At 37.9% G+C, this 23,383-nt stretch overlaps 1 protein-coding gene across 1 annotated transcript in view; it reads right to left on the bottom strand.

Annotated features, from left to right (window-relative positions):
* Positions 1 to 23,383, bottom strand: part of otog (otogelin) — a 235,636-nt gene that overhangs the window by 102,385 nt on the left and 109,868 nt on the right. The window contains exons 23-30 of the mRNA XM_063063100.1: positions 20,934 to 21,041; positions 19,026 to 19,164; positions 11,249 to 11,383; positions 10,293 to 10,439; positions 9,988 to 10,107; positions 4,543 to 4,659; positions 1,927 to 2,083; positions 1,102 to 1,128 (exon numbers count right to left, since the gene is read on the bottom strand). Coding sequence (XP_062919170.1) covers positions 1,102 to 1,128; positions 1,927 to 2,083; positions 4,543 to 4,659; positions 9,988 to 10,107; positions 10,293 to 10,439; positions 11,249 to 11,383; positions 19,026 to 19,164; positions 20,934 to 21,041 — 950 coding nt within the window. The remainder of the gene's footprint in view (positions 1 to 1,101; positions 1,129 to 1,926; positions 2,084 to 4,542; positions 4,660 to 9,987; positions 10,108 to 10,292; positions 10,440 to 11,248; positions 11,384 to 19,025; positions 19,165 to 20,933; positions 21,042 to 23,383) is intronic.

Below are 23,383 nucleotides of genomic sequence, written 5' to 3'. Positions count from 1 at the left end.
TCAACTGCACCTGTTTACCCTTTTCCCCCAAAAATCACTTGGCATTGTTAGCTCAACTTAGTAATTCAAGAAATCATTAATTTTTAAAAATCAACTGTGATAGTGCCTTCTAAAACCCTTCTTTCCAACTGTACAGAATGCACTGATAATTCATTCCAGTTACTTTTCCATACTTCAGTAAATAAAGCCATCCTTATTTTGTGCATCTTTTGTTGATTACATTGGAAGATTGTTAATAAAGTTCCTTATGTTGGCTGCCTAAACCTACATAGAAGCATCATGATCTACTTTTTAAATCAAATCAATGCCTTGGATTGTTTCAGCTTTGCTATTAGATCAAGCATTGTGTTGTTAAGTGCATATTTGAACTGGGATGTAGATGTAACAGGAATAAGGTGCTGCATTCATTTTTTAATACTGCTAAGAATCACAATTTGTAAATGTTACCCTGTTGAATCAATTTTTGAAAACTTATTTTCAGATACCAGTTTACCTTAAGAATATTTTCCTTTAAAAAAGGAAACCATGACGAGATATTATACTCTATAACTTTTCAAATAGTGTAAACATTTAGCCCCCTCTAGGGGTACAGTCTTGTTGATAATCCAGTAGCTTCACTGTATAGGGATTCCAGACTGAGATGCCTCACCACTTCCTTAAAAACAAAATTTCCACTTCTTTTCTTGTTCAAAATTCATATAATAAATGCTTGGTCTTTAGCAGAGATGAAAAGATCCACTGCACTCATTTAATAAGCAACTAAGATCCAGTTATTATCTTAAGAAATAGTATTTTTCCCTGTGTACAGAACAATTATTTTGCTCTGCATATAACTCTGTTAAAGAATTTCTCTAATTTTAGTGCTGAAGGAATCAGAAAATCCTGTTCGATTTCTTCCAAAATTCCAGAGAAAGCATGCAGTTATTTGTTTTACCAATAGAAGTTGGTTATCTTACAGTGCATTTATACATTAACAATTATTTGCCCATCCGAATTACTCTGTCTTTTGTCATCACAATAAAAGCAAAATGCCTTATTCCCGTTACATCAAATATCTTGTATACAAACGTTCTGCCTCACAGATCACATCACAAATCTTACCTTTGTTATAATATTCACAGTCATAAGCTAAAATGAAAGAGAAAATTCATTAGAATTATGCTTTCTGCCTCATGAAGTAATTAGGATTTGAAGAAATGAATATATTTATCTTTAAATTCCTAAAGAATACTTTTCATTAGCATTTTCTCACACTGCTCACAGGTTTCTACCAAGGTTGCCATGTCATAATCTAGCAATAAAGGTGTGTGTTCTTCACTCAGAATCTGACCAAGAAGATTAAATCAAGAATTAAAAACTCATATTGAAGTGACTTTACATAGGTAAACCTTTAGAGATTTAGCACAATAAAAAGTGCTTTTTACAGTTAATTTCCTATCTTCACTGGGAATATTAAGATACATGTTTAGTCTTATAAATGGGTATTGCAGCTAATAATTATGTTTTGCCTGAAATAGATTTCTTATAGAGGATTTTAACATAACCTCAAAAATGTACATTAAATAATTCAACGGTATCAAAGAGCATTTACTCAATATGATTTGAACCAGGAGATGGTTTATAATTGACTTTTATAAGAAGGGAGTCAGTTCCACAAAGACTGTGTGCAAGAAAAGGAAATTTACATAACTGGTAACATCAGATGTTTGATTTTCTTGAGTTGTGTGTGGATTATAGAAAGCAAGTTCAACTTATCAGTTCTCCTCCAGAGAAACCCGCAGTCACACAGCACACTGCAGAAGCAAGAAGGGCAATGGGATTCACAGACTATAAGACTCTATTTCAGGACCTCCATGCTAAAGAGGTATCAAGACTACTGCTAAGCGCAGGCAAACAGAAATGTATTTCTGTAGTTTTCATACTTACGGCAGATTGAGGGGGTTCTCCAATCAATTGCAACTCCATGTTGACAGCATATATGAGCATATGCTTGGACACTGGTACAAAAACATTCACAATCTCCTCCTCTGTTACAGGCACACGTATCAGTCAAACAGTTGGAATAATACCAAGTGACATCAACCTGAATAATGAGAAAAACGATAAAGCAATCTTTTTTTTGGCAAAATAGATCATTAAGCATCAGAAATTCCAGTTAGTAAAACAGCATTAATTTAGTAAGTTACTTCAGATCTGTACACTTTTGACCAGAGAGTGTCCATATATTCAGAAACCTATTCTCCAAAAATTACAAAGTAGTTGCATGTTGAAAATAACAGATCAAGGTAAAAAAAAATAGGCTTATTTGTCCAACAATCACTTCAGCTCACTCACTTTATTCCTTTGGTACCTGATACAATTAGGTAAACATTTGATAAGTAAGAAAAATACAAGCTGCTGGAAGAACTCAGCATTTGGAGAAGCAGAGGGATGGTCAATGTTTGGTCTCAAGACCCTACAACAGGACTCACTCCTCCCTTATACTGGTTACCTTCCTTCTAAACTCTCTATTGTGTTACAGGATCTTGACCATCCCTTCACCTCCACAGATACTGCCTGAGTTCATCCAGCAGTTGGTTTGTTTTTACAACACATCCATAGTGTTGCAGTTAGTGGAACTTTACTTAAAATGGAGAATGCTGTGGAAGGGCATGACACAGGTGCACAAAATTATGATGGGCATACTACAGGGGAGACACCCGTAAGCTCTTCCCCATAGCATAGCTATGGTAAAACAAAGAGGCATAGCTTAGTGTTGGAAATGTGGGATTTAAAGGCGAATGGAAGTGGAATTTTTCCATCAGAATTCTGGAATGAACTGTCTGACTGGATAATTGTGGCAATTTCTCCCAGAGGTGCACTTGAATCACTAAAAGGCATAGAGAGCTACAAATGAAATGAGATTATAAAGGATGGGTGGTTGATTGTCAGCATGGATGTGATAGGCCGAATAGCAAGCTTTGGGACTGTCTGACTCTAGGACCCAATTTAGTGTATTCAAAGCTCAGATTTTTGAATCTTAGGCAATTCCAATGGGGAGGAACAAGAAGTGAACTCCTAGTCTACAAATTTTCTTGGCCGTATTATTTATTAATAGCAGAACAGACTCAAGGATTTAAATAGCCTTTTCCTGTTTTTATTTATTATTTGTCACCACAGATATAAAATTCCTCAGACTATGATTACATTGGTCCAACTGGAATTGGAGTTGGTTCACAGTTCCTCATGGACATTTAGACTGACTTCAGGAATGAGCCTTCCTTTCCCTTTCCTTTCGAGGTCATCTTGCATTTCTGCCTTGCCTTCAGCCACTGTCCAATGGTTCCCACAACAGCAAATGCAGTGATACTTTCAATGAAGCACTTTTAATAAGGAGGTTTAATAATGGAGAAACAGCTTCTGTACCTATCAGATATTGACTTAACATGTTCAACGACTCCATTGCCACCCCTGAAAACCTTCAGAATTAACTATGACTAACTCAGTAGCACCACAGGAACTGATTACCCTTTAAATAGTATGTCCGTTGTGAGTGAGAATGCTATTTAATTCTGGTTCCCTGGAAGTTGCCCATGTTGTTTCTTAATCAGCCAGGTGCATTATGACTGTAGCAGAGGTGGCAGGAATGTTGCCTAGCAGGGCAGTGCCCATGAATCAATGTCATTCGCGTACTGCGTGTGCGGGTGTATTGCAGACACAGATGTTCCGACTAGAATTACAATTGCTGTACTGAACTACCAACTTTCACATTAATATAAAAATCATCTGTATGAAGCACAAAATCCTGGCACAATGTGATAGAATTGTTAGCTCCAAGTCTGTCAAACCTGACAGGAAATTCAGTTATACACCAAATATTTCTTTCGTTGCTTTTGGTAATCACAACTGAACAATTTTCCAGATCTGACCAAAAAAGTATAATCACAACTTCCCCTGGATTTTATTCTACTAGTTAGATGGGGAGATTAACCTTTATTAGATTTTGCTGCTCACAGATCAATCTCATATGTTGTTTAATTCAATTTGTCATTTTGAGTCCCTCTTTAATTCCACCTTTGTACTGGTTTGGTATAACCCATAAATCGTTTGCTAGCACACTACACAGAAAAAGCATGGGAGTTTTATTCCTGTGCCAATGCTCAGAATTGGCATTTCTCATTTCCTAAGACACTGTATTAACACGGGACATATTTGTAACAGTCCTGCAGTACTGAACAGAACGCTGGTAAAGATTTAGGTTCATAATCATATCCACTTTTCAAAGTATCCTAACATCAACATCAAGTAAATATTGTCAGATAAAATTGATCAGTTAGGAGGTAATCTAGGGAAATCATCAAATTGCTTTTCATAAGGAATGAAATATTATAGTCCACTCCTTTCAGTAAGAATGCAAAACTCATGCTACTTTCTCCTGTTTTCTTGGAGTGAGTAAATCAAGGAGAAACATCAGACACAGGAGAAAAGCATCAATGGATCAAGGAGTGTAATTGTTCTGTTGAAGCATCCGTCATTCAAGGTCTGGAATGGATAAAAACTCACCACTGGATGGCAGGGCTGGAACACCTCACACAACAAAATTCCACATTCCTTCTTCGCAAATGGCTCACGGAGTGGGTTCATGTTACATGGATTACGGATGTCAGGGCTACTTGCACACTAAGAAAAATTAAGTCACTGATAGGAGGATTAATAAGGTATACATTCAATTAAAAATAGTTCAAACATAGTCTCATAGACAATATACTGCAATATACTTAGGGAAACTGGTTTTGAAGTTTCAGAGCATGAAAGTACTTAATGTTAAAAATATTCTGAAACTAATTCCAACTCTCCATGTTCAGTTTAAATCAGATGGAAGGAGCCTCAAAATTGTACCTGTTACCTATCCCCACATTTCAGCTCACAATTCCCTTGTCATAATATACAAGGTCCTCGAAATGATACACAGTTTTCCCCCAACCTATTTCACCAACCATTTCCCCTGCCTGGCTACTCCCCTACCCTAGCTGCAAATTCTGGACTACAATCGGATACTTAAATGGCACATGACACAGGTGAGACATTAATATTAAGCGAAAATAAATGGAACCATTTGCAAGACGGCCAGCACCAGCAAAACTGGCCTCTTAGAATCATGGTATTATTAAATAAATAGTATGACTTAGAATAGAGTTATTCAGCTCAACAGGTCTGTGTTGGTTGAGAAAGAAATACCCCACTGCATCTTCCAACCCAAAATCCATAGCTGTTCAGGTTATGGTTTGTCAAGTACATATGCAAGTACTTTTTATTGAAAATTGTGCTTCTGCTTTTACTACCTCTTGAAGGCAGTGGATTCCCATCTGTTGGCGAGGAAGAACCCTCATGTCTCTTCTAAACCTTCTAACAAAAACCATTAATCCAGAGGTATCTGACTACTCTGCTAAGAGCAACAGAACCTTCCCATTGCTTGTTTCTAAACCTCACATAATTTCATACACCTTAGGTATGTTCCCCTTAAGCTGCCTCTACTCTAAGGCAAACAATCCTGGTTCAGCTAATCTTTCCACAGAACTACAATTTTCTGGCTAACTTGGTGCACTTTTAAGTGGATGTTCACCTGAAAATCTTCGGATCTTCATGAATACCAAGAGATCTTGACTTAAAAGTAACAATCTATGGAAAAACTCAATGTGTCAAGCAGCCTCTGTGGGAGGAAAGCAGCAGATGCTAAGTGCCACAACATCGAGCCTGGAAACTACATGGTGGTGCAGACATTTGAAAAAAGAAGAAATGTTTGGAACCTTAATTCGAACGACCACTTCAGGTATTGCTGGTCATCAATACAGCCAACAAGGTAAGAGAAAAGCCGTCATGGATAAATGCCTCAGTGTAACAACACTCTAAAAATAAAACCACTGAGAGTCCTCATGACAGCGGTTGGATTCGCTCTTGTCCTTTCTCTGACTGATTTAACTGCCACAAACACTTTCTTATGAATGGCTTACGAATATGAAAACAGGAACAATGTTTCAAGCTACTGTTTGTTTATGGCTGTCCTGGGACAAGTCGGAATGGGTATGTCCCTTTTAACCATGCCCTTCAATGAAGCAGAGTTGAATTGTTACTTTAATTGGTCCAAGCCCATGGTGCTGGATATGTTTGGTTTCTGGTACAATAATGGGACTCAGTAACATAGACCTCCTTTCTCCTCTTACGGGTACAGCCAGAACATTACTAGCGGAAGATGGGTATATAATTTTGGAAATAAGTTTTTTACAGCATGGTATATACCTCTGCATGACACTGCTAACCCCAGTGTAAAAGGATTTGGTGTTGTCCTTGGGAAAGGTAACATTTGTTTATGCAAGCGATAGAGCAGATATCTGATTAACATGGCATCAGCAATGGAAAAGTTAGCAAATGAAAGCAATATCTAACTTGACGGCAGAATTAGTGGTGGTCCCATTGAAAAACCAAATGGATTCGGACTTTGTTTTATCTGAGACGTGTGCCCTGATTGGACAAGAATGTTGTACTTACATATAAGATGAATCAGAAAACATAACTCGCATGGCAGATCTTATCTGAGAGGCCACCAAAAAAGATTACTAAAGTGGGAGATCAGTTTCATAACTATAATACTCCAGGAAGTGAATGGAGACCATTTTGGATGCTGGGATGATGGTGGGCAACTATTCTATATTATAGTATAATCAATGCTGTCATAATAACAGCTACTATTTTTCTATGATTTTGGGTACTATAGCAGAACTAAGAAGGAGAGGATATTGAAAATAGGTACCTGTTGGTGCAAACTAGAAAAAGGGAACTTCGTTTAACTAAAGTTCTGAGACTGTATCATTATATGATTGTCTGAAATCACTTCGATTTCTGTACTCATGGAGAATAGATGAGGCTTGGATGGAGGCTTAAAAGAAGTGTGTGCGTGTTTATGACAACAGAGAGAAATAGGACACAGCTGTCATGAGGGGAAGAAGCCTCAAAAGATTAATGGGCTGATGCCATGGATGCAGATAAGGAAGGAATGCTATTATGGGATGGTACAACCTTAGACATGAATTTGATGAATTACTGGTCTCTGTAAAAGTATAAAAATGATTTGCTCTGAGCTGTAAGACTGAAGCTACCTAACAACTTAACTATGGAGGTCAACCTTCCCTTGCAAGTAATAAACACACTTATAATTTGATTCACCCTGAACTTGTCGGAGTTTGTTACCATATATCAGAAGACCTAGCTGAATGGTACACAATACATATGAAAATATTACTTTTTAATGTCTTGAAAATGGCCTCCCTGCGTTCACCTACAGAAGATTTGTTAAGTTCAGTTATGGCAGTCTGAACAACCCAGGAGAAGAGAACTTACTGAGAAATAAGTCAGAATATCATTTGTGCGATTAATGCAATAAAGGGAAACAGATGACTTGTCTGAATGGATGAGAGAAAGCAGAGGGCCAAGGATCAATGCATAGTTATATTTAAGTGGAATTAGAAAAGTACACAAGTCAAAAGAATAAAAAATAATAAAATAAAATGTGAATGATTTTTTTTTTACCAAAATACAGTTGGATCAGGAACCTAATAAAGTGGCCACTGAGTGTATGTTCATGGTCTTCTGCTGCTGTAGCCCATCCTCTTCAAGGTTTGATGTGCTGTTCATTCAGCGATGTTCTTCTGCACAGCATTGTTGTAACATGTGATTATTTGAGGTCACATTCTTGTCAGCTTGAACCTGGCAGGACATTCTTCTCTGACGTCTCTCATTAATAACACATTTTCGCCCACTGGATGTTTTTTTTTTCGTTTGCTTTTTCACACCATTCTCTGTAAACTATGAAGACTGTTGTGCATGAAAATCCTAGAGAATCAGTAGTTTCTGAGATACTCAACCCACCCTGTCTGGGACCACAACCTTTCCACCGTCAAACTTACCTAGATCATATGGTTTGGACAACAAATGAGCCCTTGACAATGTTTGCTGCCACATGATTGGCTGATTATATATTTGCATTGTGTGGGCACGTGGCCAAGTGGTTAAGGCATTGGACTAGTGACCTGAAGGTCGTGAGTTCGAGCCCCAGCCAAGAGAACGTGTTGTGTCCTTGAGCAAGGCACTTAATCACACATTGCTCTGCGACGACACTGGTGCCAAGCTGTATGGGTCCTAATGCCCTTCCCTTGGACAACATTGGTGTTGTGGAGAGGGGAGACTTGCAGCATGGGCAGCTGCTGGTCTTCCATACAACCTTGCCCAGGCCTGCACCCTGGAGAGTGAAGACTTTCCAGGCGCAGATCCATGATCTCGCAAGACTAACAGATGCCTTTAATATTTGCATTAATGAGCAGGTGTACAAGCATAACTGATAAAGTGGCCACTGAGTGTACAAAACTAACATATTGCTTCTGAAGCTGAATACTGTTTATGGTAGAGTGTTTGTACCACCAAATGTGAGTATGTCAGGGAAAGAAAAAAGAGCAGGGATAGAAAGAATGGTAACTGTCCCAATACAGTCAGTAGTATCGTGCAAGAGCACACCTATAAATTGAAAGGAGGCAAGTCCCCATCAATATTTACCTAGTTTTATCAATACATTATAAGAAGCATTCTATCTGGATGCATAATTGCTTGGTATGACAACTGTTCTGCATGTGGCCACAAAAAAATGCAGAGAGTTGTGAACACTGCTCAGCACATCGCAGAAACCAGCCTCCCCCTCTACGGACTCCTGTCTGTATTTCTCACTGCCGTTACAAAGCAGCCAGCATAATCAAAGATCCCACCCACTCCAGACATTCTCTCTTCTCCCATCTCACCTGGGAGAAGATGCGAAAGCCTGAAAGCATGTACCTCCGAGCTCAAGGACGGACTCTCGAACGGATCTCTTCAACGACAAAATGGACTCTTGATTCCACAACCTACTTTGTTATGATCCTGCACTGTCTTTCTGTGCAGCTTTTACACTTTATTTAGCACTATTATTATTTTATCTTGTTCTACCTCAAAGCTGTGTAATGATTTGATATGTATGAACTGTATGCAAAGACAAGCATTTCACTGTATCTTGAATACATGTGACAATAATAAATCAATACCAATGGACTGTTCAACGCCTTAAATCTGCTTCACCACTTATTAAGCTGATATGATTGTGACTCCATATTGCGTCTGCTGGCAGGAGCAAGATTCACAACCCTCAGAGGCAAAAACAGTCATCTCGGCGTTATGGGCTTTTAAACAGGGATGTGCAGTGCGAGAGGAAAGGCCTTTGCATATCCACCCTCTCAAGCTCCTCAAAGTCGTTTGTTTCAAAAATATCACTTTCATTTTCAGACATTGTGCAAGAAACTCTTCTTACTTTTTAGTTTTATTAAACTATTTAGATCAAAATAAATATTTATCTGCAAATCAACTCAAATTTGCATCATAATTAACTTGTTTTTGATCCTAAAGAGAGTTTATTCACATCATCTCTTCCTATACAGTAGTTATTTTTGTGGACATAATTTCAAAGCACACCATGAATTATTAAAGCCAGCACACACAATTTACAGTGCATAAGTTGATGTAATTATTGCATTGTACTGCTGCCACAAAACAACAAATTTCATGACATACGCCAGTGATATTAAACCTGATTCTGGTATGTATGATTGTCCGATTGCTGTTTTATCTGTAAAATGAGTGAGATGTTTTACGTTGTCATTTTTGTACCCAAAATGGGAAGGTAAGTTAAAGCTTTACAAAAAATAACGAACTTCTGGACAATCTTCCTTTAATATTTTTCAGTTGGTCTCAATACCCCTGTATTTTACTTTATAGTCTTTGGCTCCCCAGCACATGTATAATGAATGTCATTTGATTATTCAATAATTGGAGACATCAATTTCAGCCAAATTACTCCTAAATCTTACTCAGAATCCAAAGATATGCATTTACCACAATCAAGCCAGCTGTTTAATTTCTCTGGTATTTATGTACCTCCATAGCTGTCCAGCTATTCCCAAACTCTTGTGGATTTGGTGCTTCCATGAAATCCGGAGTCACCATTTCATTGACTGTTTTCATATCAAAATTTCCACACAAACCAGAAAGGTTACCCTGAGTAAGAGGAGAAAAATAATTTTATATGATCATATATAGGTATCAATTTTATTGATTGTTCTACAGTCAACAAATGTAAATAATACACAAATAATTGCTAAGGTATTAACTAAGCCATATAGAATACATAATTTTCACAGTAGGAAGCTAGAAGTTAAAATATTGCAAATAACAGGGCATACCTGCCACATTGGTCCAACCTGGATGTGTGTTGATGTCTTTTGATCCCATAGTATGGAAATTTCTTCTGCAGGGAAATGTATCATGATAAAGATACCTGCCTTCCATATGTGTATTATCTGTTTTGTGTCCAAGGTGCTGGAAGGACTCTGAGAAGATGAATGCAGGATTGGATAGATAAGACTAAATTCCCAACGAGGTAATAGGCAATTGGGGTCACTAGATACATTAATAAAAATTTAGCACTACTATATACTTACTTGTTAAAATGCAATTCTGAAGTTCATCACAGGGAATGTTTTGTCTTCTTTCGCCATTTCAAAGTGACTGGTTTCTTCGGACCCTCCCATTCTGTCCTTACATCTCTAACAACACTCCCCTTCTTACAGCACCTTCCTGTATATTGCAGATGACACATCCTTCTCCCTTTCTGCACCAACTAGTCCTTGCACTTTGGTGTTGACAATATTGTCTCTTTATTGGATTGGTGACTGCTTTGCATAACACCCACATTCAGTCTACCAGTGAGATTCCTCCACTCCCACTCTGCATTTCATAGTTTTCATGTTCCACTATCCTTACTCACTCTAACTGTCCTTAGTAACCTATTAACCAGATTATCCTTTTAACATGTTATTCCCATGGCAACCCTTGCTTCACAATGTCAATGGTTTCCCCTCTGTCTTGTCCATCCTTTTCCCACCCTAAAACAATTTGTTTTCTTTCCCACTTTCCATGAAAGGTCTTCAAACTCTGGTTCTCCACAGATGTAACATAACCTGCTGTGTTTCTGGCATTTTCTATTTTAAAAGCTTCAATAATTTTATATTACAATTACCTTAACTAAAAGATAATATTTAAGATTATGGCAATTACAGACTAATTGCATATCTTTGCTAATCATTAAATGCAATGAATGAAGTAGTTTGAATAACTGATTGGTTTGTTTGCAACTTACCAGGTTCCCACTATCGTCTTCAAGAACCAACAAAGTATTTCCAACAAAGATAGACAGGGTTTTCCTACAAGTGGCGCCACTCCCATAACATTCAATATTTTCAGCAGTGATAGACAGGTTTAAACTCCCAATACTCTGACAGAAGTAAAAATATTTGTAAATACATGTAGTTAGAAATGCATGTCATCTTATAGACCAATATTAAATGTTGACTCTAAAATTTTTTCTAAATTATTAGCAAACAGATTAGAAAAAACACTTCCTTATATTATTTCGGAAGATCAAACGGGTTTTATTAAAGGTCGTTACTCTTTTTATAATATTCGTACACTGTTAAACATTGTCTATACCCCGTCACAAAATGATCCTGAATACGTCATTTCCTTAGACGCTGAAGAAACTTTTGACAGAGTCGAATGGCCTTACTTATTTAAGTTGCTTGAAATATTTAATTTCAGCCCAAAATTTATATCCTGGATCAAATTGTTATATCATTCTCCTATGGCCTCATTCGTACTAACTCTTTAAATTCACCTTTTTTTCCTCTTTTTCGAGGTACTAGACAAGGTTGTCCTCTTAGTCCTTTATTATCTGATATTGCATTAGAACCTCTTGCAATTGCTATTCTAAAATCTCCAAATATTATTGGCATAACTCGTGGTTCAAAGTCTCATAAAGTATCACTTTATGCTGATGACTTACTTTTATATATTTCTAATCCTCAAAAATCTATTCCTGCTGCTTTAGATTTATTAGCACAATTTAGTCTTTTTTCAGTTTATAAGTTAAATCTCAGTAAGAGTGAACTTTTCCCGATTAATAAGCAAGTTTCTTATATCAGAACCTCCCGTTTAAATTGGCTAATAACCATTTTTTTTGATCTTGGGATTAAAATTACCTGTAAACATAAGGAGTTATTTAAGACTAATTTCTTACCCTTAATTGATCACATTATTCAACTTTCATTTAAATGGTCTCCACTTTATTTAACTTTGATTGGTCGTATTAATGCTGTTAAGATGTTTACTCTGCCAAAATTTTTATATGTACTTCAGGCACTACCGATTTTTGTTCCAAAATCCTTTTTTGACAAAGTTGACTCTAAAATTTCTTCTTTTATTTGGCAAAATAAAAACCCGAGATTGGGTAGAATACATCTACAGAAAGCTAAGAGAGATGGAGAGTTGGCATTACCTAACTTTAGATTTTATTATTGGGCAATTAATATTCGACACTTGAAATTTTGGTTACTTGACCAAGATACACTATCCATTCCTAAATGGGTAGCATTGGAATTACAATCTGCTCAAGGTTATGCACTTGGCTCCATTTTAGGTTCTTCCCTTCCTTTCGATTTGAAACACTACAAACAGGTTTGTAACCCGATAGTTAAATATACCTTACGTATTTGGTTTCAATTCCAAAAATTTTCCGATCTTAATCAATTTGGGCTTGCGATTCCTATTTTAGGTAACATATTCTTCCCTCCCTCTTCCACTGACCGTGCCTTTCAAATTTGGAAGACTAATGGTATATCACGGTTTTTGGATTTATTTTTAGATGGCTCCCTTATGTCTTTTGAACAATTATCTAACAAATATAACTTACCAAGAATACATTTTTTTAGATATCTCCAAGTTAGAAATTTCCTAATTACTACACTCTCTTCCTTTCCGATGTTACCTCCTACATATATTTTAGATACTATAATTAACCTTAACCCATGTCGGAAAGGTGTAACGGCTATTATTTATAATACTATCATGAAACTTAGGAAAGCTCCATTCGATAAGATTAGGTCAGATTGGGAAAAGGATTTGGGCTTCATTATTTCGGCAGATGACTGGGCGCATATTTTACAACTAGTCAATACTTCCTCTATCTGTTCCAAACATTCCCTAATTCAGTTTAAAGTTGTTCATAAAGCACATATGTCTAAAGATAAATTAGCTTGTTTTTATTCTCATATTAATCCTCCTTGTGACAGATGTCATGGGGAGGTAGCCTCCTTAACTCATATGGTTTGGTCCTGTCCTACTTTGGAAACTTTTTGGAAAGACATTTTTAATATTATTTCAAAGGTATTGAATATAGATATTTCTCCCCATCCTATTACCGCTATCTTTGGATTAGCTAAAATTTCCAGTAATCTTTCCCCTTCAGCCCGTAGAATGATTGCATTTCTTACTTTAATGGCGAAAAGATGTATTTTACAATATTGGAAGGGGATTAATGCCCCAACTACGTTCTTTTGGTTTTCTCAGATGATACTATGTTTAAATTTGGAGGAAATTGGAAGTAATCTAGATATGATACTTCAGTTAAATTTGAACAGACTTGGAGACCTTTTATTCAACATTTTCATTTAATGTAATTTTTTTTTCTCTTTGCCCATATTTACATTCCCTTCTTGATTTTTTAACAGTTTTTAATGGAGGTCGGGTTTGAGGACGTGATTGTTTTAAGTTGTTTAAGTCTACTTGTTACCTAGTTAGCCCATTGCTTTGCTTTGCTTTTTAGATTAGTTGCACCGTGGGTTTTTTTGGGGGGGTTTTTTTGGGTTTTTTCCTCTCTTTACTGATATGTATGGAAAATTGGTATACTATTATATTACCTTGTTATTTTATATCTAAACTGCTCTGTTTGTACTAACTTTTTTTGTGTATTAATATCTCCTGCAAATTTATATTGCAACAGTGTATTAGTGTCTACATGATTTACTTTTTGTGTACTAATTTAATAAAAAGATTTAAAAAGAAAGAAATGCATGTCAGATACCATGAATTAGTTTGCAATTCATGCAAAAATGTTCTTGTTTGCTGGTTTTAGTTTTGCTCAAAGATTGAGCTACTCTAATGATGGCAGAATGCTCTGATGTTCTAGTATAGTACATCCTAGAAAACTCAAAAAATTAGATATTACTAATTATACAAAAATGAAATACTGTACAGCAAACGCTAGAAGTTTAAAATAAACCCAAGAAATGTTGATATAACACAGCAAGTTTCATGGGAGCATATTTGAACTAAAATGTTAAGTTGTTTTTTTTTCTCTCCACAAGTGCTTCCTTATCCACTGTTGTCTGAAACACAACAAAAAGTGTCAATTCCTGCATTTTTACTGTTTTGGACTGTTTTGAAACTCAGCAGGTCTGGAAGAATCTGTGCAAATGAATAAACTGCCAACATTTGGGCTGAGAATGTCATTTAATAAAGAGTTTGTGCAAAACATTTCCCTACCATAAATTACTATCACAGACAGGGCATCGAATGGAAATATAAAGAGGATTCAACCAGAAACTGTAGAAGACCTAGGAAAGAACTCAAAGAGTAGAATGAGGATACCATCACAACTTCTCCCCCGAGCACGAAAGGATCATACAGTACTATCATAGGCTGCAATTTAGTGACCAAATATTGTAAAGTGTTGATGTATGGATGTATGCATAATTTAAAATAAAACAATAAATGTTACTAACAGAGACACCATATACAACCCTGAGATTCATTTTCTTGCAGACATACTCATTAAATACAATAACCATGATAGAATCAATGAAAGACCCCACCAACAGGGCCAACAACCAGCGTGCAGAAGACTGTGCAAATACAAAAAGAAAGAAAAAAAAGAAATAATGATAATATACAAGCAATAAATATTGAGAAGATGAGATGAAGAGTCCTTGAAAGTGAGTCCACAGATTTTGGGAACAGTTCAGTGATGGGCAAGTGAAGTTGAGTGAAGCTATTCCCACTGGTTCAGGAACAAGATGTTTGAGGGGTAATAACTGGTTCTGAACCTGGTGATGTGATTCCTGATGGCAGCAGAGAGAAGGGAGTATGACCTGGGTGGAGGGGATCACTGATGATGGATGCTGCTTTCCTGCGACAATGCTGCGAGAAGATGTACTCAATGGTGGGCAGCGCTTCACCCATGATGGACTAAGCTATATCACCACTTTTTGCATGATTTTCTGTCAAGGCCATTGGTGTTGGACAATTCATGTTAGGGGTGCATAAAAAGAGTTACATTTTAATCAGGATGGCGTTCAAGATTTTAAAGATAGAGTTTCACTTGCAGCTTCTCTGAGTTGAGGAGAGACCAGTCAGCAAGAGGCACTGGAAAACGAGCAATCTTTCAGTCAGGTCCACATTCAAGATTTAAAAAGCAGAGCTTCATGCCAGTTTTCTCTGAGCTGAGCAATCCACATCAGGGGTGCATAAATAGAGCTACTCTCTCTCTGTTCTTATTTGTTCGTTCCTCATCTATCAGGGCATAGTATTAGAATGGCTCCAGGGACAGTGTTTTGTACTGTGTATGAGATGTGGGAAGTCTGGGAGACCTCCAGTCTCCCAGATAAACACATCTGCACCGGGTGCTCCAAGCTGCATCTTCTAAGAGACAGTGCTAAGAAACTGGAGCTGCAGCTTGATGACCTTTGACTCATACGAGAGAAGGAGGAGGTGATAAACAAGAGCTACAGGAAGGTAGGTGCCCCTACATTGCCAGAGACAGGGAAATGGGTGACTGTCAGGAGAAGGAAGGGAAATGGACAGCCAGTGCAGAGTACACCTGTAGCCGTTCCCCTCAATAGTAAATAAATAACTTTAGATACCATTGAGGAGGATGACCTATCGGGATGGGAGGAGCCACAGTGACTGGGTCTCTGGCACGGAGTCTGGTGCTGTGGCTCAGAAGAGCAGAGAGGTGAAGAGGAGTGTAGTGTCGATTTCATAGTCAGAGGAACAGAGAAGAGGTTCTGTGGGCACAATAGAGACACCCAAAAGGTATGCTGCCTCCCTGGTGCCAGGATCAGAGATGTCTCAGATCAGGTCCACGGCATTCTCAAGAGTGAGGGTGAGCAGTCAAAAGTCTTGGCACATATTGGCACCAATGACATAGGTAGAAGGTCCTGAAAAAGGATTTTAAAAGAACTAGGTAGAAAGCTGAGTAACAGGACCCCCAGGGTAGTAATCTCTGGATTGCTGCCTGTGTCACATGCCAGTGAGGGTAAGAACAGGATGATTCGGCAGGTGAATGCGAGGAACTGGTGCAGGGGACAGGGCTTCAGACTTATGGATCATTGGGATCACTTCTGGGGAAGGTATAACCTGTTCAAAAGGGACGGGTTACACCTAAACTTGAGGAGGTCCAATATCCTTACAAGCAGGTTTGCTGGAGTTGTTCAGGTGGATTGAAATGAATTTGCAGGTGGATGGAAACCGAAGTGATAGTGCTGAAGATGAGATTGACAAACGAAGGCAATGTGTAGTGAGACCCTAGCAAGGAGAGGCTGATGATAGGGCAAAATTGCAGTCAACAGGATGACTTGCAACATAAAAGGTGGACAAAATTGAAACAGGAGAGTACAGGACTTAAAGTATTATATTTGAATGCACGCAGGATAGAAAATAAGGTTGATGAACTTGTAGCACATTTACAGATTAGCAGGTATGATGTTGTAGGTATCACTGAATTATGGCTGAGAGAATATTTTAGCTTGGAGCTTAATGCCTAAGGATAGGATACACACTGTATCGAAAGGGCAGGTAGGAAGTCAGAGGGGGTGGTGTTGCTCTATTGGTAAAAACTGAAATCCGATCATTAGAAAGAGGTGACATAGGGTCGGAGGGTGTTGAATCATTGTGGATTGAGCTGAATTGCAAGAGTAAAAAGACCCTGATGGGAGTTATATACAGACCCCTAAACAGTAGTAAGGATGTGGTCACAAATTATAATGGGAGATAGAAAAAGCATGCCAATCGGGCAATGTCACAATAGTCATAAGGGATTTCAATATGCAGGTAGATTGAGAAAATCAGGTTGGTGCTGGATTCCAAGACAGGGAATTTCTAGAATGCCTATGAGATGGCTTCTTAGAAGAGTTTGTAGTTGAGCCCACTAGGGGATCAGCTATTCTGGATTGGGTGTTGTGCAATGAACCAAAATTGATTAGAGGGCTTAAGGTCAAAGAACCCTGAGGAGAAAGTGATCATAATATCACAGTTTTGAGGAAGTAGAGAAACTACAGAAGGACTTAGACAGATTAGGAGAATGGGCAAAGAAGTGGCAGATGGAACAGAGTGTCAAGAAGTGCATGGTCATGCACTTCGGTAGAAGAAATGAACGGGTGGACTATTTTCTAAATGGAGAGAAAATACAAAAACTACGGTGCATAGAACTTGTGAATCCTTGTGCGGGATTCCCTAAAGATTACTTTACAGGTTGAGTCTGTGGTGAGGAAGGCAAATGCGATGTTAGCATCCATTTCAAGAGGACTAGAATATACAAGCAAAGATGTAATGTTGAGACTTTATAAAGCACTGGTGAGGCCTCACTTGGAGCAGTTTTGGGCCACTTATGTTAGAAAGAGTGTGCTGAAACTGGAGAGGGTTCAAAGAAGGCACACGGAAGTGATTCCAGGATGGAATGGTTTGTCATTTGATGGTTGTGGACCTGTATTCATTAGAATTCAGAAGAATGAAGGGTAAGCTAATTGAAACCTATCCAATGGTGAAAGGCTTTGATAGAGTGGATGTGGAGAAGATGTTTCCTATGGTGGGAGTGTCTAAGACCAGAGGACACAGGCTCAGAATCAAGGGGCATCCTTTTAGAACGGAGATGAGGAGGAATTTCTTTAGCCAGAGAGTGGTGAATCTTTGCCACAGGCAGCTGTGAAGGCCAATTATATTTAAAGCAGAGTTTGATATATTCTTGATTCGTCAGGGCATGAAGGGATACTGGAAGAAGGCAGGTGTTTGGGGCTGAGAGAAAAAGTGAATCAGTCATGACAAATTGGTGGAGAAGACTTGATGGGCCAAATGGCCTAATTCTGCTCCTATATCTTATTGTGTTTCCATACTAGCCTATGATGCATTCAGTCAATATACTCTCCACGACACATTAATAGAAGTTCGTCCCAGGACAGATCCTCTGAAACAGTAGCACAGAGGAAGTTAAAGTTGCTGACCCTCTCCACCTCTGATCCTTCAATGAGGACTGGCTTATGGACCTCTGGTTAACTCCTCCTGAAGTCAATTAGCAGCTCCTTGATCTTGCTGACATTGAGTAAGATGTTGTTGTTGCTCTGCCACCAATCAGCCAGATTTTCAATCTCCCTCCTACGTACTGATTCACCACTACCTTTGATTCAGCCTATGACAATGGTGTTGTTGGCAAACTTAAATATGGCTCTTCTTAGTCTCATAGTCATAAGTGTAGGGCAGGGGGGGGTTTGCACACAATCTTGTAGTGCAAAATGATGGAGATCATGAGGAAATGTTGTTACCAATTCGAACTGACTAGGTTTGCAAGTGAGGAAATTGAGCATCCAATTGTCTAAGGAGGTATTGAGGCCAAAGTCTTGAAGCTTGTTGCATAGATTTGAGGGGATGATAGTATTGAATGCCAGGCTGTAGTCAAGAAAGAGCATCCTGATGTATGCACATTCACTGTCCAGATGTGCCAGGGTTCAGTGAAGAGCCAATGAAATAGCATCTGCTGTGGACCTGCCGTACCAGTAGGCAAATTAGAGCGGATCCAAGTTGCTTCTCGGGCAGGAGTTGATATATTACATCACCATCCTCTCAAAACACTTCATCACTGCGGATGTAAGAGCTGCTGGATGACAGTCACTGAGGTAGGTTACTGCATTCTTCTTAAACACCAGTATACTTAAAGCCCACTTGAAGCAGGTGGGTTCTTCAGACTACTTATGTAATTAACTTGCGAAATCAATACTCTTTTTAAAGAAATGCTATTGCATTAGAACTCTCACCTTAACAAGGTAAACCATGCAACTGCTTATAAAATCATAATGGACTCCATCAAAAGTCTTGAAATGACGGTCCCCATATGCCGTACACATTGAAGGACAAGGATGGAATGTGCATTGGAACGTTCCCTTCTGGCAAACACTAAAGAACATTTTTCCAATAAGCATGCGCATGCATTACCATGAAGGAAAATACATTCAACTTTTCACTGCTTGAAATAAAATACTTTTTTAAAATCTAGAACAAACTCTCCTTAACATGTACATGAGGCTCCTAAATGCAAGACTGAAGTTCATGTGCGATGACACTTATAAGCATCTTCACTTTTTCTACACTATGGATTCTGATCACCAACATAAACTTTTAATTAGAATTAATAAACGTTTCTTAATTCAGAAATAACAGTACTTAATCAAGAATAATCATTTTTTGCTGCTGTCAGATCAGGGCAGCCTTACAGTTATACAAATTTGCGTATATTATATATTAGAACAAAACTCTTAACTATGTGCACTTGTCACATTGTCATCTGCTGTAAGAGTACTCAGTGATAAACTAGATCTTTTTTTAAACAATGAAGCTATTTTTGCTGGAAAAAAATCTTTGAAATAGTAAGCTGATATTTACTGGTGCTATTGAAGACCAGCATGTGTTTTCAAGCACCTATAAAGGACTTGTGGGTACCAGAACCTTTTAGGAGGTCATGGAAAAGAAAGAAAGATTCAGTTAATTGGGGATTGTAATGATCCAAAGTGGAAACTGATTAGTGTGGTTAGAGAACTGGTATCAGAAGTAATATACTAGAACGGATAGAAATTTGGTTATTGGACAGAAAAACTCGGAATAAACAGATCTTTCTCAAGAAGAGATACACAATAATATCAATGATTTGGCTGAGGGACTAATTATTGTATTCCCATATTTCCATACAATGCTAAATTTCATGGGATTCAGTGTATGGAGGAGATTTTCCATGAAGAGAAATTTGGTTGGAGTAAGAAAGCACTGTGCAACAGTATAGCACCTTGCTCCGATTATACCCAAAGAACTGTACACAATTTTAAGTTTCCTTACCTAACAAAGGATGCATTTGCCATTCAAATAGTGCAGCAAATATTTACTGGACTGGTTCCAGTCATGGCAGGAATGCCTTATGGGCAAAGATCAGATAGATTGGGTCTGTATTTTCTACAGCTTAGTACAATGAGTGGAGACCTCTTCTGCACTTAGAATATCATTAAAGGCACGACAAGCTCAATGCAAGATGGATGTTTCCCCTGACCAAAGAGCCAAGCTGACCCTTTGACATTTCTTGGCTCATCATAAGTATTTTTAGGTTTTCTATTTTACTTATACCCTGGTGACCGGTTCACAGACTTTAAGTATATATTCATCAAGGTACTGTGCTTACATTTAGAAGTTAGATTTCTTACATATAAAAGAGAATCTGCATGAACAATTTGGAAAGCAGAGGGATACTAAGAATGAAAAAGAAGACATTACTAGCCTTATATTTCCTGCATAAACTTTTGTGGAGCATTCCAACAAAATTCAATTTTAATTTTAGAATTCTTTCTTGTGTTATAGAATCAGCTAATGACGTGCCTGATTTGTTAGGGTTATGCTAAGACCACCAAATCCCTCCTTCTCCTATTCTCAAAGTTTGAAATTTGGTTATCAAATGTTGTATTTTACAATATTCCTTGTGCACTTTATTTGAAGGTAATGATAATTGGATTTTTATTGCATTTATAATATATTATTATCAAAGTCAAGGTAGCACATGCCATGCATCAAAGAGTTATGAATTCAGACAGGGAAGGAGACATGTGGTGACAACAAGGAATCATCACAAAGAATTTCCAATATTAGGAATGGCAAATGAACACATTAATGGATGACTCACTCACCAGATATAGCAAGGTGATTTTACTACATCGCCAGGAAAATACTCCTTTCCTTTCCACAGACAAGGGCATTCTTCAGGTTTAAAACATTCATCTTCATGCTTCACAAGACTAGTAACAAGCAAGTACAGGTGAAATTGAGCAGTGAGTTTTTCTGATGTATGACCTTTTACTGAAATAAAATTATAGTATTAACCCAACTCTTACTAGTGTTGACAGTACAGTTCCACTTAGTTGAATGCATTCACCTAGTTCATTACTCTTTAATTCTAAACATGCCATTAGAAGTGCAAGCACTTCAGGCATATTCTTGAATAGGAGTTACTAATTTGGGGTCCACAAAACCCCTCAGTTAATGGTCCATTGCATAAAATGTTCAGGAACCCCTGTTATGGAATGAAGAACTAACAGTATGGAGTACTTAGAATTGAAGGAGATACTATATTCATTTAAATTTAGTTCCAATAATACTTTGTGTTATATATTAATTCACAACAAATTATTTAAATACTTTTCTTGAGCTGTTTAAATTGACATTCTGCTGACATTGAGAAACCTAACTGGAAATTCAGCACTCACTGCAGGCTGCTTAAGTGCTTTCCAAAGTTGACAGAATATGTTTAAACTAATAGATAGCATGATTAGCTGGCAAGATAAGTCATCCCCTGATTAATCATATCACTGTACTGCAGCCTTCACCAGGTGGGACAAAGACCTCATGGCAGGAAGCAACTACATGCTTATCGGTCAAAAGCCTCCCTGTGAGAATCCTTAGAGACAGCTCATGCAACTCTGATAGTGAAACACGTTAAAAAAACGAAACAACAGGGGCACCATTTGGGAGTCAAAAGCGGTTCTGGGGCAAAAATAGGATCAATCATGATTGTACTGAATGGTAGAACAGGCTTGAGTGGCTGTAGTACCTAGATTTGTGCCATTTCTTATGTTCTCATGTGCTGGCATCTTTAGACACACTCTTATACCCAGGCTGCACTACCCGATCAGATCAGGTTACAATGATTCTCAACTCGACTGCCACATTTTTTCTAAACAATAATGGAGACCTCAGTTATTAACTCCCAGTTAACTTCTTTCCTGCTCAGCGTCTAAAGCTGTATCTCCCTAAGCTGTACAAGGGAGGAGCAGTATTGGCTCAGCCATGAGAGATTTTAGGAGAGGAGCCTCCAATGCAAGCTAAATGACCCTCTCTCCACTCCAGTCATTCTTACCAATGTACAAACGTAGTTGACTGACAATCAAGCACAGAAACACAGAGGACATCATCAATATTCTGCTTTACTGGTCCACTTGTTCTGATCATAACACATAACTGAATGAATCCTCACACCGATGACATGAGGAGCCAGCTACAGCAGCACAGCTTTTCCTCCCCTGACATCTCATTGAAAGAAATCTCAAGGTAGCTGCAGTAAACACATTTTCCTATGAGGATCTCCATCTATATGTATAAACAGCAGGTTATAATGACCTAACAACATGACGTGAAAATTATTCTTCCATTGTTCCGTTCTGCAGTATTATCAGTTCTGGAGGAATCTTCCAGAACCACTCCTTCCAGACTCCAGGGTCTTCCTAGTTGATGTTTTGTTGTCCTGGTGCACAATAGCTTCCTCACAGCATACATATTATGGAACAGGATTCCCCTTAAGTGAACTAGGTAGCTGTGTGCACTGCGTTGAAGTTTCTTTCTCATCCACAGTAGTCATTGGGAATCAAGTTCAAGGCTGTTTTCATCTGACTACACATAAATACAACCAGACCAAGGTGCACCAACAAAGTATAAATCATACACAGAACACAAAACAAAATATTACCATAAATAAAGTGAATAAAATGCAATTCAAAATGCACGGCACATGTAAACAGTAAACAGCTCGCTGTCCAAGTGACGGGTCCTCGGTGGTGACAGGGTGCTCATTTGTCTCACAGCCTGAGGGAAGATGCTGTGACCTCTAAGAGCTAGTGTCCTTCATTTGTTTTTGCTCAGCAAAGTAGTGGAGGATTCAAATTTATATGTCGTGTATACATCGAAACATACGGTGAAATGCATCATTTGCATTAACAACCAACATAGCCAAGGGTGGGCTAGGGACAGCCCATGTGTGAAATTACTTGAAGATTCATCAAAAATTGTGCAGTTCATGATTTTGTACTTGTTTTTAGCAGTAAACAAATGGATGTCTCAAATGCTGATTTTTTTTGCAGAAACCAAAAATAATATTAGCACCAAGAACCATGCTATTCTACACCAATTTCTAGTCCTGCAACTCCAACTTCCCTTCTGATTCCATTTTTAAAAGGGGACTAAAAAATAATTTTGCTAATTTACAAAATAATGCATTTGGTTTATCTACATTAATATAATCTTGATTTAAATATTCCTAATCATCTTTCTAGTGTTCTAAAAAGGTCCAGCATTCTCACTACTGCAG

This window comes from Mobula hypostoma, chromosome 11, assembly GCF_963921235.1.
Source record: "Mobula hypostoma chromosome 11, sMobHyp1.1, whole genome shotgun sequence".
Lineage (NCBI taxonomy): Eukaryota > Metazoa > Chordata > Chondrichthyes > Myliobatiformes > Myliobatidae > Mobula > Mobula hypostoma.
This window is presented reverse-complemented; position numbering and strand designations above follow the sequence as displayed.